Source organism: Hyla sarda, chromosome 7 (assembly GCF_029499605.1).
Source record: "Hyla sarda isolate aHylSar1 chromosome 7, aHylSar1.hap1, whole genome shotgun sequence".
NCBI classification, from domain to species: Eukaryota; Metazoa; Chordata; class Amphibia; order Anura; family Hylidae; genus Hyla; species Hyla sarda.
In genome coordinates, this window is record NC_079195.1 from 42,977,374 (window position 1) to 42,992,360 (window position 14,987).

The 14,987-nt window shown below is 42.3% G+C and overlaps 1 protein-coding gene across 1 annotated transcript in view; it reads left to right on the plus strand.

The window, feature by feature from the left end:
• The first annotated feature begins 562 nt into the window (after positions 1–562).
• Positions 563–14,987, plus strand: part of LOC130281575 (ATP-binding cassette sub-family C member 2-like) — a 68,385-nt gene continuing 53,960 nt past the window's right edge. The window contains exons 1-4 of the mRNA XM_056528918.1: positions 563–692; positions 4,651–4,824; positions 12,015–12,155; positions 12,832–12,966. Of these exons, the coding sequence (XP_056384893.1) occupies positions 651–692; positions 4,651–4,824; positions 12,015–12,155; positions 12,832–12,966 (492 nt within the window). The 5' untranslated portion in view covers positions 563–650. The remainder of the gene's footprint in view (positions 693–4,650; positions 4,825–12,014; positions 12,156–12,831; positions 12,967–14,987) is intronic.

A 14,987-nucleotide genomic window follows, 5' to 3' on the forward strand; every position in this document is an offset into this window, starting at 1 on the left:
TCAGTGTGCAGAGCCCTGCTTCTCCTCAGTGTACAGAACCCTGCTTGTCCTCAGTGTACAGAGCCCTGCTTGTCCTCAGTGTACAGAACTCTGCTTGACAATAGCTGCAGAGACAAAAATTTACACATTTTTTAACCAATTTATATTACAAATATACATATATTGCTCTTTCCTACAACATCACTTGTGTATCCCTTACTTCTGGTGTGACTACTATCCCCCAGTCTCACATTGTTTTTTAGTATCCTTGTATGCACTTGTTTGGAATGGTTGGCTTGAGGATGCGATGGGCCTCTATGGAATTATTGAGAAAAGCAGTAAATTCCCGAAAAGACACTTAAGTGAGAAAAATGCAAATAGGTAAACTCTAGGAGCTGCCTTATAAGACTCTTGAGGACAAGCTCTGCAGTTGTGAAATTGGTTAACATTTAACCCAACTATAGTTCTATAGGACTCTGATGAGCTGAGATTTCCCTTCAGTAGAGAGTACTGGAGAGAGTGCAGAGGGTGGGGAAACTCCTAACTTGCTGAATCACTGGGTGATAACAGTGTACAGGTATAAACCACGAGGAATATAAAGACATTCAACTATCTCAAGGCTCAATATTGTGCCAGGTGGACTCTATGAGCAGCTCTCTGCACCACCAAACATGTCCAAGACTTTGGATGACTATTGCGGCTCCGTGTTCTGGGTATGTTTGTTTTTTATTCGCACTTGTTACTTTTGTTGGGTACTGATATGTGTATGTATATATATATATATATATATATATATATATGCATATGCCCATGCATGGAAGGTTGTGTGAGATATGCTGTATGAATTCCAATCCAGTCTGAAGGGAATTGCAGGCACAGTTATTGTTTCTCATTACACCAACACATTCCGCAGCGCTGTACGCAACTAATTCTATCTAAAGAGGGACTCTTAATCTAATGTCCTTATTCATCCACACACTGGAGGGCACATTTATGATCACTCAATTGGTATGCTTTTGAATGGTTGGACACTGTGGTTGTGCTTTAGTTCCCCCGCACACCTGTTAGCCAGAAGTGCCACTGTACTGGGAGAAAACTTTAAAGGAGATGTAGCACAGTACTTATACCCTTGGATCTAAGAGTCCCAGTGCTGACATACATTGGGCTTTACCATGGCCATTTTTGGGACTTCAGTTGCTCACAACATCATCTAGACCAGTGATCTCTGAACTGTGGACCTCCAGATATTGTAAAACTACAACTCCCAACATGCCCGGACAGCCGTTGGCTGGGTAATGCCCCTTTCCAGTCTGTAAATCTGACTGAGACTGAGAAGAAAATACAGAAAAATATCAAGGTAGAAAACTAACAAATAATAAAAATAAAGGCAGGGGGTGGTTTATAATGATTGGGGCAGTGATCTGGGAGGATTATAAAATGTAACAAGATTATGAGAGGTACTCTTTAACAATTTTGAGGGTACAAATAAAGAAAAGTATCAGACATTAAATATAACACACTAAATATTCAAACAAGAGCGGGGGCCCTGCTCGCGAGAGCTTACGGTCTGTGAGGTTTTTAAGGTTGCTGTCCATCAGCAGGGTCTCCATTCCCTGTGCATGTGGATGATAATTCCGCAGGAGGAGGTATCAGTCAGTTGTCCTAAAAGCTCTATGCTGTCACGTTGCACCATTGTGGGGTCAGGTGATGTGAGAGGCATCCGGAAGTATTTATTTGTGCGCCAGTGCCATGGTATTTGTACGGTAAGCAACAAGGCAAGTGGAGAGACCTGCTATGCCCAAGCCAGCCACCATTAAAATAAAAAAACTGTAGAAAGATAGATGTCCTGAGTGGCACCTTCCCCAATAAAACTCGTTTTGCCAAAACTAAAAGTACAAATGGTGTTTATTGGGTAAAATGCTACCCAAGGAGAGTGATGGAGGGCCCAGATCAATGGTCTCCGAACTGTAGACCTCCAGATGATGGAGTTTCTTGAGGTCCACAGTTTAGAGACCACTGACCTAGATGATGCTGTGAGCTACTAAAGTCCCAAAAACTGTCACGGTAAAGCGCAATTTATGTCAGCACTGGGATTTGTAGATCCAAGGGAATTGTAAGTGAAAGAGCTAACAGTAGAGCCCTCATAGACTTCACTGGAAGAAGCCGAAGAGCTTGTGAGTCTATGAGAGACTGAAGTGTGTGCGAGCCAGGAAGCTGAGTTGCTGAATGTAGGCCACAGCATCAAAAAATGTGGCCCCCGCATCACGGAAGGTTTGTATTTTGGAGCAGTTGCCTAGTGGCCTTATCACAGACCCACAAAGCATGCAGATCTAATGTGTGTAATAGGGTTGGAGGAAACAAGGAAATTCATGTACAGTTGGCCAAACCAGTTACTGTAATGAAACCTTCTTCTGTAGAAACCTAGAATGTTGTTATCTGTAGTTATCTTTGAAAAGAGAATTGCAATATCTATGTCAAATTTTGTTGACAAATTTGAGAATTAGGTCTAGTGGTACTACTAAAGAGGTGGTGTCTTGAATCAAACTGTGTTGGCCACGTATTGGTCCAGTTGTGCACTCTAGCTAAGAATGTCTGTCAGTGTTAGTACATTTGTGTAGATTCATAGCAATAGGTGATCAGAATGAAGGTAGTTAGCTTGCATTCATGATGAACCTTGAGGTTTCAAGCTCATCCTAAACAAAAAGTTGAAGCAATACTGACAAATATATCTAGATGTGGTAGTCTGCAGTAGAGGGTAATTTACCAGAGACACAGAGTAGCATTTGTGGTATGGGTGTGAGATGCAGGGCAGATGGAATTACCCTAGGGGCAGATGGCATTAACCCCTTGCGTTTGTGACGCCAGGGCGTGGTTTATCCTCAATACCACCCAAAGGTATACCGCTGGATCTTGGTCTAGGCACGGGGGCAATAATGACTCCAACGCCAAGTTACGGATAACGGTAGCTTTACTGAGGTTGGACAGGTGGAAAAGTCTATACAGTTCAGCCAAGCCCACGGAGTTGACCAGGGACTTCAGAGACCTTAAGGGCTTGCTGGGACTTGAAGTAGAGGTGGACAATTTTGTGCAGGCCACCTTGACTAGACAGTAGTGATGAGCGACAGGGGCCATACTCCAATTCGCGATATTTTGCAAATATATGGACGAATATTTGTCCTATGTTCGCGAAATTCACATATTTGCTATGTTTGTTCTCTTTTTTTTCCATGCAAAAATTTGTAATGAAATTCGCATAGTGCGCATGCGCAATTATACCTTTCACCTAAAAGAAGGGAGGGATCAGTGTCCAGTCTAGAAGTGCCGATATTCGCATAAATATATGCATGAATTTGCATGAATTCGCAAAAAAAAAAGAATATTCGTCATTACATATATATGTCACTATATTCTAAATATTCGCGCTCAACACTACTAGACAGATGACTTTGACTTGATTGACTTGTGACTGATGACTGACAAGACTGTGACTGTGGATTACTTGCAGGTTTGTAGATTGTGGCTGCAGACTGGACTTGAGGCCTCCTATGACTCTGGACACACACTTAGGCACGACATGACTGGACTTCAGCAAAGGTTATCCATTTGTATCCGTTTGTATCCGTTATTGTTCAGTTAATTAACGAAAAACATTTTTTTTGTTCTGAGCATGCTCAGAAGTAAAAATGGTTCAAAAAAACAGATTGAAAAAACGGATGCAAACGGATGACATTAAAGGCTCATCCATTTTATATAGACTGCAATGTTAAGTTTACTGTATACGTTTTTTCTTCCTTTTTTTGATGGGAGAAAAAATACTGCATGCACAGTCTTTTTTCCCGTAAAAAAAAACAAAAAAACAAAATGAGCGCAGACGGGTGCAAACGTATGTGAAAGGATTGTAAAAAAAATCCCAATGGCATCAATGGGATTATTTTACAATCGTTTGTAATCCGTTTACAAGCAGCAACAACGTAACCTAAATGGGGAAAAAACGGGGACAGACGGCACCCTTAAAGAGAAATAGTATAGTATAAAGCAAAGTGAAGCTCTATTCTGCAACTTTTCCTGTGTTCAAGAGTATTTACCTACCAAGTGGGAGAGAAACCATCAATGGTCCTGTACTAACTTTGTATGTCTGAAGTAAAAAAAAAGAAAGAATTGTTAGGCTAGGTTTACACGCGTTTTTTTCTGTCTTTTTTGGGAAAATCTGCCACTGCAGTATTTGAGCAAAAGCCCGAAGTGGATCCAGTAGGAAGGAGAAGTATAAGTCCTTCCTTTATATTTCCCATTCCTTTTGAATCCACTTCTGACTTTGGCTCAAACAATTACAGAAAAAAACCTGTGTGGAAACCAGTAATGTTTGAGACATTCCACTGGTGTGTCACCACCTTACACACATTCCCATAGAAATAGCGGCACATTTATCCTCTTACAGCCCACATTTACTGTATGTCCCAGGTCAGCCTTTGACTTGCTTTGACCATTATATCTTGAATTTATTTCTGCCAAGAGTCCACAGACTTCATGGTCCTAAATGGGTTTTGACAAGCAAGTAGAGCCCGGAAAACATGTGTCATTTTGTAAGTTTAGGACAATATTGGCTAGATTCTGGGTATTGGCTATTTGCTCCAACTTTATCCTGGAATCCTGACTGTCTTGTTCTTTTCACAGAATTCTTCTCTGCTGGAAAGATCGGATCCAGATTTGCCAATATGTTTCGAACAGACGGTTCTGGTTTGGATCCCCCTGATCTTTCTTTGGCTTTGTGCTCCTTGGCAGCTCTTGAACCTGTGTAAATCAGAAAAAGCGGGATCTCCTATCACTAAGCTGTATCTAGCTAAGCAGGTGAGTGACCAAGACAATGGACAGACTAGATGAGCCGAATGTTTTTTATCTGCCGAAAGAATGTTTCTTCTTGCTTTTTTTTCCTTTTCTTCCAGTTTAAGTCTATGGGACCATGTCATTTTAGTGATCGGTCGGGGTTTAAACACTCTGACCCCTAATAAAAAAAGTCCCTAGAACATACAAAAACAGGCACACCAATATTCATGCAAATAAGAATATAAAAAAAATTTAAACTATTATAAATTAATATTTATTTCATACACCAAAAAAAGATTCTTCTTGGAGCTGGGAATAATTGGTACTGTATCTATGTATCTGCATTTATTGTTACAATTTTTTTTGCTCATTAGCTTACTTATGTGACCTTTAGTACTTTTTTCTATATTTTATTTTACACTTGCACTTTAAGGTCCTTTGAAACCATGACAAACGCTTATAATCTGTTAATAAACATCACGTGGACGCCTTCACATGGACTGTACCGTGCTATACCGCACAGAACCCCTGTTGATGCAGGTCGGAGTCTCTCATAGGGAGAACTTGTCCTTCTACATACTTCCACACTGTACTTCACCACTCTTGCTTGGTCTACCTTGGTTGCAGCTCCATGCCCCACAGCTGGATTGGAAAACCGGAGAAGTCCTTCGCTGGGGTCCGCACTGCAACAATCACTGCATTCACATATGTGGGACCAAGTTGGAACCTTTGTCTAGACCTCTATCCGGTTTACCTTTATTTCTCCAGGATTTTGCTGATGTCTTCAGGGAAAAGCAAGCTGAAGTTTTGCCTCCACATCATCCATACGACTGTCCAATTGACTTGCTGCCCGGCACCACACCTCCCAGGGCCCTTATCTACCCTAAAACCCAGGCCATGTCAACCTATATCCAGGAGAACCTACCGAAAGGATTTATCGGGAAGTCCTCTTCTCCTGCAGGAGCAGGGTTCTTCTTCGTAGAAAAGAAGGATGGGTCGTTGCGTCCTTGCATCGACTACCGGGGATTGAATAAAATTACAGTTAAAAACTGTTAGACCCCTCCCTTAATCTCGGAGTTGTTTGACCGTCTGCGAGGTGCCAGGATTTTCTCCAAATTGGATCTTTGAGGTGCCTATCACTTAATTCGTATAAGAGAAGGGGACGAGTAGAAGACCGCGTTCAATACTTGAGATGGACATTTCGAATATCTTGTTGTGCCATTCGGACTATGTAATGCTCCAGCAGTCTTCCAGGAGTTTGTCAATTACATTTTTCGGGACCTTCTCTACTCCTATGTCATTGTCTATTTGGATGACATCCTGATCTATTCACCCAATCTCCACACTCATCATCTCCATCTCCGTCAAGTTTTGCAGCATCTCCGAAACAAACAACTCCACGCAAAACTAGAAAAGTGTACCTTTGAAAAGACCAGCCTTCCATTCCTGGGGTATATTGTTACCAGTCAAGGACTACGAATGGATCCTAACAAGTTATCCGCTGTACTGGAGTGGCCTCAACCAACTGTACTGAAGGCGGTTCAGCGCTTCCTTGGTTTTGCCAATGATTATCGCCAGTTTATTCCCCACTATTCCACCTTGGTTGCCCCCATCGTATCGCTAACCAAAAAAGCTGTCATTCCTAAGGTCTGGAATCCAGAGGGCGAAGAAGCCTTCAAAAAGTTACAGTCTGCCTTTGCATCTGCTCCAGTGTTGTCAAGACCTGATCTGGACACGTCATTTACTTTAGAGGTGGATGCATCTTCTGTCGGTGCAGGAGCAGTCTTGACACAAAGATCTCTCAAGGGTAAGACTTGCTGATTCTTCTTGAAGACCTTCTCTCCAGTGGAGAGAAATTATACTATAGGAGATCGAGATCTCCTGGTAATTAAGTTGGCCTTGGAAGAATGGCGTCATCTCTTAAGGGCTCTGTGCATCCAATAACCATCTTTACGGATCACAAGAACCTGCTTTATATTCAGTCAGCCCATCGTCTCAATCCTCGTCAGGCTCGCTGGTCCCTGTTCTTCTCCAGATTTAACTTTTTTATTAATTTTCGTCCAGCAGAGAAGAATCTTCGGGCTGATGCTCTATCTAGATTTTCTGAGGTACAAGACCTGGAACCCCATCTGCAACATATTGTCCCTCCGGATCATCTTATTTCCGCAGCAACGGCAAGTCTTCAGCGTCTGCCCCCTGGGAAGACTTATGTTTCTCTTTGTTTGAGACGCCGGATCTTGAAATGGGGTCATTCTTCTCTGTTGGCAGGTCCTGCTAGTATCTGTAAATCCTTCCAACTAATTTCTCGACAGTATTGGTGGCCCACTCTGAAACAGGATGTCATGGACTATGTTCGTTCTTGCTCTGTTTGTGCCCGGGACAAAACACCACGCGCTAAGCCTGCCGGTCTACTACATGCTTTTCCTGTTCCTGATCTGCCCTGGTCTAACATTGCAATGGACTTTATTACGGATCTTCCTTCTTCTAGCGGCAATACAGTTATTTGGGTTGTTGTGGACCGATTCTCTAAGATGGCTAATTTTGTGCCTTTGCCTGGGTTACCATTTGCACCTCAACTTGCCAAACTGTTCCTTTCCCATATCTTACCTCTCCATGGATTGCCGACACATATTGGCCCTTATTTACTAAGAGTTAAGTGTAGGTTTTTTTGTGGGTTTTTATTCCCTACAATTTATTTTCCACGGTATTTACTAAGGTTTCCCTACATTTTCCACTTTCCCTACACTTTGCTTTTTTTTTTTTTTTACACATGCTCTCATCTGTCTGGTTTTCCTCAGCTCAAATCCACCACATTTAATATGGAAACCTTAATAAATATGTTGTTTTTTTGTGAAAATGTCGGGAACAAGCCCGTTTTCGGAGACCACGCCCCCTTTTCCCGGCGGCCACGCCCCTTTTTCGGGTATTCTTAGCAAAATAGAGAGTTAGGCAGGGTTTTTTTTTAATTCTGTCGCAAATTCTGGTGCAAAATCTGGCACAGACAGAATTTCTGCCACAATGCAACAGAATCTGGTGCACAACCCGACAAAACATGTCAGGTTTGCAATAGTAAATGAGGGCCATTGTCTCTGACCGAGGAGTCCAGTTTGTCTCCAAATTCTTGAGGGCACTCTGCTCACAACTTCAAGTTAATCTGGATTTCTCCTCTGCCTATCACCCCCAGTCTAATGGTCAAGTTGAGAGGGTGAATCAGATTTTGGGGGATTATCTTCGCCACTTTGTCTCCGCCCGCCATGACGACTGGTCTGATCTTCTACTCTGGGCTGAGTTCTCGTACAACCATAGGGATACTGAATCCACAGGAACTTCACCCTTCTATGCAGTCTATGGACTTCATCCTCGTCCTCCTCTACCCTTACCTTCTTCCTCCGGAGTCCCTATGGCTGATGAACTAGTACGGGACTTCACCGCCATTTGGAAGAAGATTCATCTCTCACTTCTTCGTGCCATGACCAGTATGAAATCTCAAACAGACAAGAAAAGGCGTCCTACCTCACTCCGCTCCTGCAGCTTTCCCATTGCCTGTTTTGCCTACCCGTGTTTTCTGACCTTCCTGCTACGTATTTTGAATCCGAACCTTTGCCGCTTGCCTAGACCTTCTGCTACATTGACTACGCCTCTGCCTGATCCTCTGGTACCCCGCTTTGCCCAGTTACCTGTCTGGTCCAGCCGTGTCGGGGGTAGCGACCTGGGTGTCGTCTGCCGCAGCAAATCCATCCTGCTTTGCGGCGGGCTCTGGTGAAGACCAGCGGCACCTTAGACTCCGCTCCCCTATACGGTCCGAGTTATCAGCCACACAGGTAGAGGATCCACATCCAGTTTCTTGACAGCCCACATTCAGGTGCGTGACACACATCTTTTTTTTTTTAGCTATGTTTTTTGCACTGTTTTTCCTTAAAGGGGTATTCCAGGGAAAAACTTTTTTATATATATCAACGGGCTCCAGAAAGTTAAACAGTACGTATGAAGTTAAGGTTGTTCTTTTCTAAGTCCTCTCTGATGACACCTGTCTCAGGAAACGCCCAGTTTAGAAGCAAATCCCCACAGCAAACCTCTTCTAAACTGGGCATTTCCCGAGACCGGTGTCATCAGAGAGCACTTAGACAGAAAAAAACAACCTTAACTTCAGAAGCTCATAAGTACTGAAAGGATTAAGATTTTTTAATAGAAGTAATTTACAAATCTGTTTAACTTTCTGGAGCCAGTTGATATATATAAAAAAGTTTTTTCCTGGAATACCCCTTTAATGCATTATGCTTTATTTTCCCTTTAGTACATATTTTATTTTTGTGTGATCTGGGAAAACATTAAATAAATAAATAAATGTTTTTTCATTTTAAAGTTTCCGTTAGGGTCATTTACTATAGAGTATATAGATGTATATAGGGATGGTGTCAGAAGTGTTGCTTGGACCATTTTAATAAAATAAAAGAATGTTTCATATTTATTTTGTGTTATTTATTTGTTTACCTTCATATATATAACACAGTGGAGTAAAAAAAAGTATTTAGTCAGCCACCAATTGTGCAAGTTCTCCCACTTAAAAAGATGAGAGAGGCCTGTAATTTTCTTCATAGGTATACCTCAACTATGAGAGACATAATGAGAAAAAAATACATAAAAGCACATTGTCTGATTTTTAAAGATTTTTTTTTGCAAATTATGGTGGAATCTAAGTATTTGGTCAATAACAAAAGTTAATCTCAGTACTTTGTTATACACCCTTTGTTGGCAATGACAGAGATCAAATGTTTTCTGTAAGTTTTCACAAGGTTTTCACACACTGTTGCTGGTATTTTGGCCCATTCCTCCATGCAGATCTCCTCTAGAGCAGTGATGTTTTGGGGCTGCCGCTGGGCAACACAGACTTTCAACTCCCTCCAAAGGTTTTCTATGGGGTTGAGATCTGGAGACTGGCTAGGCCACTCCAGGACCTTGAAATGCTTCTTACGAAGCCATTCCTTTGTTGCCCGGATGGTGTGTTTGGGATCATCGTCATCCTGAAAGAACCAGCCACATTTCCTCTTCAATGCCCTTGCTGATGGAAGGAGGTTTTCACTCAAAATCTCACGATATATGGCCCCATTCATTCTTTCCTTTACACAGATCAGTCGTCCTGGTCCCTTAGCAGAAAAACAGCCCCAAAGCATGATGTTTCCACACCAATGCTTCACAGTAGGTATGGTGTTCTTTGGATGCAACTCAGCATTCTTTCTCCTCCAAACACGACGAGTTGAGTTTTTACCAAAAAGTTCTATTTTGATTTCATCTGACCATATGACTTTCTCCCAATACTCTTCTGGATCATCAAAATGCTCTCTAGCAAACTTCAGACAGGCCTGGACATGTACTGGCTTAAGCAGGGGGACAAGTCTGGCACTGCATGATTTTGCCGGCGTAGTGTGTTACTGATGGTAGCCTTTGTTACTTTGGTCCCTCTGCAGGTCATTCACTAGGTCCCCCTGTGTGGTTCTGGGATTTTTGCTCACCGTTCTTGTGATCATTTTGACACCACGGGGTGAGATCCTGCGTGGAGCCCCAGATCGAGGGAGATTATCAGTGGTCTTGTATGTCTTCCATTTTCTAATAATTTCTCCCATAGTTGATTTCTTCACACCAAGCTGCTTGCCTATTGCAGATTCAGTCTTCCCAGCCTGGTGCAGGTCTACAATTTTGTTTCTGGTGTCCTTCAACAGCTCTTTGGAGCCATAGTGGAGTTTGAAGTGTGACTGTTTGAGGTTGTGGACAGGTGTCTTTTATACTGATAACAAGTTCAAACAGGTGCCATTAATATAGGTAACGAGTGGAGGACAGAGGAGACTTTGAAAGAAGAAGTTACAGGTCTGTGAGAGCCAGAAATCTTGCTTGTTTGTAGGTGACCAAATACTTATTTTCCTCCATAATTTGCAAATAAATTCTTAAAAAATCAGACAATGTGATTTTATGGATTTTTTTTCATTATGTCTCTCATAGTTGAGGTGTATCTATGATGAAAATTACAGGCCTCTCTCTTTTTAAGCTGACTATATATTTATATTTATACAGTATATATATATATATATATATATATATATATATATATATATGTGTGTGTGTTTACAATATGCAAAATTTATATATATATGAAAGTGAAAAAATTTATAAAACAAAATTAATTTGACAAAATTTCAAAACAATTAAAATGGCCCAAGCAACATTTCTGCCACCGACACTATTCCATATAAACTGGCCAAAAAGGAAAGGGGAGGGAAATTAAAAAATATTTTATTTATTTATTTTTAGTTTAAAAGGACTTGTAGCCAACCCCTAAAAAATGTAACTGCGTTAAATAGCTGATTCTGATTACACACCTTTTTAACAGTTTCTTGATAAGCCCTTTGATTCCCAAGATATGAGGGTTTATAGTTTCTATGACATTTCAGCGGATCAGTCAGATGGGTGGAAACTTTATTTTGAATATAAGAAGTAACAGGTGATGGGCGGGATTTTGCAGTTGGGGTGTGTGTATAAGGCAGACAAACCCCTCAATGTACAACATACACTGATTTAGAATCCTGCCCATCACCTGATCGCCCATCACTCCCATTATTAAAATTAAGTTCCCACCCATCTGACTCATTTTCCGAATTTGTATAGAATGTAGCACAACAGGGTCTTAAAACATATCTTTATGAGTGTTCATAAAATGAAAGTCTGACACATACCAACGTAGAGGTCAGATGTACACAAATCACGACAAATCAACAATGGGCCGAACAATACACACATATATAAACCGACAACATATACATAATGATGAGCCACCACAAACGATTATTGGCATTGTTGTGCACCAAGGTGGAAGTGTACCACCTAATGCTGTCCCTTCTTGCCCTTGTCACCGTACCTATTACTGCCTATTACTCATTTTCCAAATTGTCAGACAAACTACAAACCCTAATATCTCAGAAACCGAAGGGCGTATCAATAAACTGTAAAAAGGTGTGTGATCAGGAAACCATAATTTATTTAATGATACCAAAAATCTAATTTTTGGGGGGTTGGCCACAGGTCCTCTTTAAAAACAGACCTTTATTTCTATTTTTTTTTTGTCAGAAAATAAGCAGTGTGCCCATCCGACGGGCAAGTTCTCTTAAAAGGTCTTTATTTCTATTTCCCATTCCAATTCCTTACGCACGTTTCCTCTCTTTCAGTTCCTGACTCTATTACTTTTATGTACGTCGATTGCTGGAATAGGCGTCACAGTAGCAGAACATGTGGACGGACAATCGAGCACCAACAAGATGCTTCCTACTGTCCTCTACGTGAATCCGCCACTCCATGCTGTGACATGGGTAAGAATTAAATGGAAGTTCCCTTCTTAATTTTAAATAAAATACTAGTACAGTTATCAGCCCAAAGTTCTAAAAATATATGTTTTTAAGATGCCTTTAGGATTCCCCCCCCCCCCCCCCACCATGTTTTCACTGCATCTCTGCCAGTTCAAATTAAATGGGTATTCCGGGCAAAAACATCTTATCCCCTATCGAAAGGATAGGGAATAAGATGTCTGATCGCGGGGGGGGCCGCCACTGGGACATTCTATGCGCAGCTGCATCTGAAGTTTCGTAAACAGCCTGGCTTCTGAGACGGGGACGTGAAATCACGCCACGCCACGCCCCCTCCATTCATGTCTATGGGAGGGGGCGTTGTGGCCGTAATGCCCCCTCCCATAGAAATGAATAGAGGGGGCGTGGCGTGATGTCACGTCCCCGTTTTGGAAGCCCGGCGGTTTCCAAAACTTCAGACGCAGCTACGCATAGAATGCGGGCTGCTGCAGGGAGATCGCGGAGGGTCCCAGCGGCGGGTCCCCCGCGCTCAGACATCTTATCCCCTATCCTTTTGATAGGGGATAAGATGTTTTTGCCCGGAATACCCCTTTAACCATTGTAAATATTAACAAACTAAAAGTTTAATTAACACCAACAATCAAACCATGGATTCTTACTAGACATCTTCTTGTCCACCTAGATCTTGATGTTGATCATCCACCATAGCCGAAGGCACTGCGTCCAGACGGACTCCGGAGTAATCTTCATCTTCTGGATTCTCTCCGTTGTTTGTGGCTTTTTTCCATTTCAGTCTCTAATTCGTCTTGCACTAAATGTAAGTAATAATACTCAATTGTCTATTACCATTTAATGCAAATATAATGTTTATAGCAAAATTTTCCAAACAATGTGCCTTCAGCTGTTGCAAAACTACAACTCCCAGCATGCCCGGACAGCCAAAGGCAGGGTCGGAAGACTATATGGCGTCACAATTGAAGAGATTTTTAAGAGATTAATGAGTTTAATGTGCAACCAGAAGCATGAGATCATATGGCGGCACAATGACACAGTCTGGAGGTGGCAGCAGCCTATGTAGGCCGCAGAGCGGCACAATGACAGAGTAGTGTGTCAGTTTGTCCTCCCTCTCAGTGGTGCAGGCCTGACCCGGGAGGGCTACTGGCTAGATCCTGCCAGTATCATATGCTTGTCTAAAATATTAAGCCATTCACATGCAAGTAAACAATGCTGGTACTGTGAAACTGGGTATGAAATGGCGAATGTGTCATTTAATCAGTTATGGTTTATTTTTATCGCTCCAACCTGTTTCCTTGGATTTTTATGGTACTTCCAGAGCTGATATATGAGGATGAGCAGCTGAAGGAGGGTGTGCTTTGCAGTGTACCAGTGGCTGAAGTGCATGCAAAGTTTCTTGGCCATTTTTAGGATGTCTTGCAGAGGGGTGAAAGACTTAAATGGTCACTCTCATTAAAACAACTTTTTGCTATTGCACTTCTTATGGTAAATAAAAAAATATTTCTAATATACTTTGTTAAAAAAATGAAGTTTTCTATGTTTTATTTGTGCTTAAAAAAGCTCAAGAGCACATTTTCCCCCATCTTATACACAGACTTTGGACCAAAGTCCAAACACAGAAAGTGCAGCCTGGAGTGCTGAGGGGGGTGTGTCTAGCCTTATCCAATCATAGCTCCTCTCACACTTAACTGCCATATGCTGTTGGCTGGACACACCCCCCTCGAATTCTCCAGGCTGCCCTTCCTGTGTTTGGGCTTTGGTCCAAAGTCTGTGTATGAGATGGGGGAAGATTTGCTCTTGAGCTTTTTTAAGCAATAATAAAACATAGAAAACTTCATTTTTTAAAACAAAGTATATTAGGAACATTTTTATTTACCATAAGGAGTGCAATAGCAAAAATTTGTTTAAATGAGAGTGACCATTTAAGGAACCGCTTGACAACCAGATTGAACACGTGTGCCATTCCATGGAGCCTGGATGTGGCAGCAGCCTGACGAGACCATAGGGCCTCACAATTGAAGAGATTAAAGAGATTTTTTTTAATGTTAATTGAAGATTTTGAAGAGATTAACACGTTTAATGTGTCAGCAGCAAGAGGAGATCACAAGGCAGCACAATGACACAGCCTGTAGGTGGCGGCAGCATGACTATACCATAGGGTGGCACAAGGAAAGAGCCTGGAGGTGGCAGCAGCATGACGAGACCATAGGGCAGCACCATGACAGAGCCTGGAGGCAGCAGCAGCATGAGGAGATCATATGATGGCACAACATCAGAGCCTGGAGGTGGTAGCAGCATCAGGAGTCCTGAAAGTGACCCGGTGAGAGAGTGGGGCGGTGGCTGGCAATACCAGTACCCACTGAAGAAAGTGAGTGAAAGAAGGAGCACTTGGCATCAGATGTGTGGCATCAGGCAGGTGGCAGGATCAGAATAGTAGCTGAGGCAGGTAGGTAGAAGAAACCGGTCTCTTTTGTCAAAGTGTTGATGTGGCACCATGGATAATCTAGTCTGATGAATCAGGCATTGGTGGGTGGAAATCCTGGCTGATCCAAGCCTGATTCATCTTGACAAAGGTCAGTCTCTCCCCATTTTTAATGGACAGACGAGTTCTTCTTGGGGTTACTATTCCCCCCGCCGCAGTAAACACCCGCTCTGATGGCACACTACTGGCTGGACTGGACAGCTTTTCCAGGGCAAACTCTGCTAGTTGTGGCCACAAATCCAGTTTGGCTACCCAGAAGTTCAGCAGATCTTCAATGTGGGTTGGCAAGGTCATGTGCAAGTATGCCACCACCTTCTTTGAATGGGGAGTGCTTCCTGTGA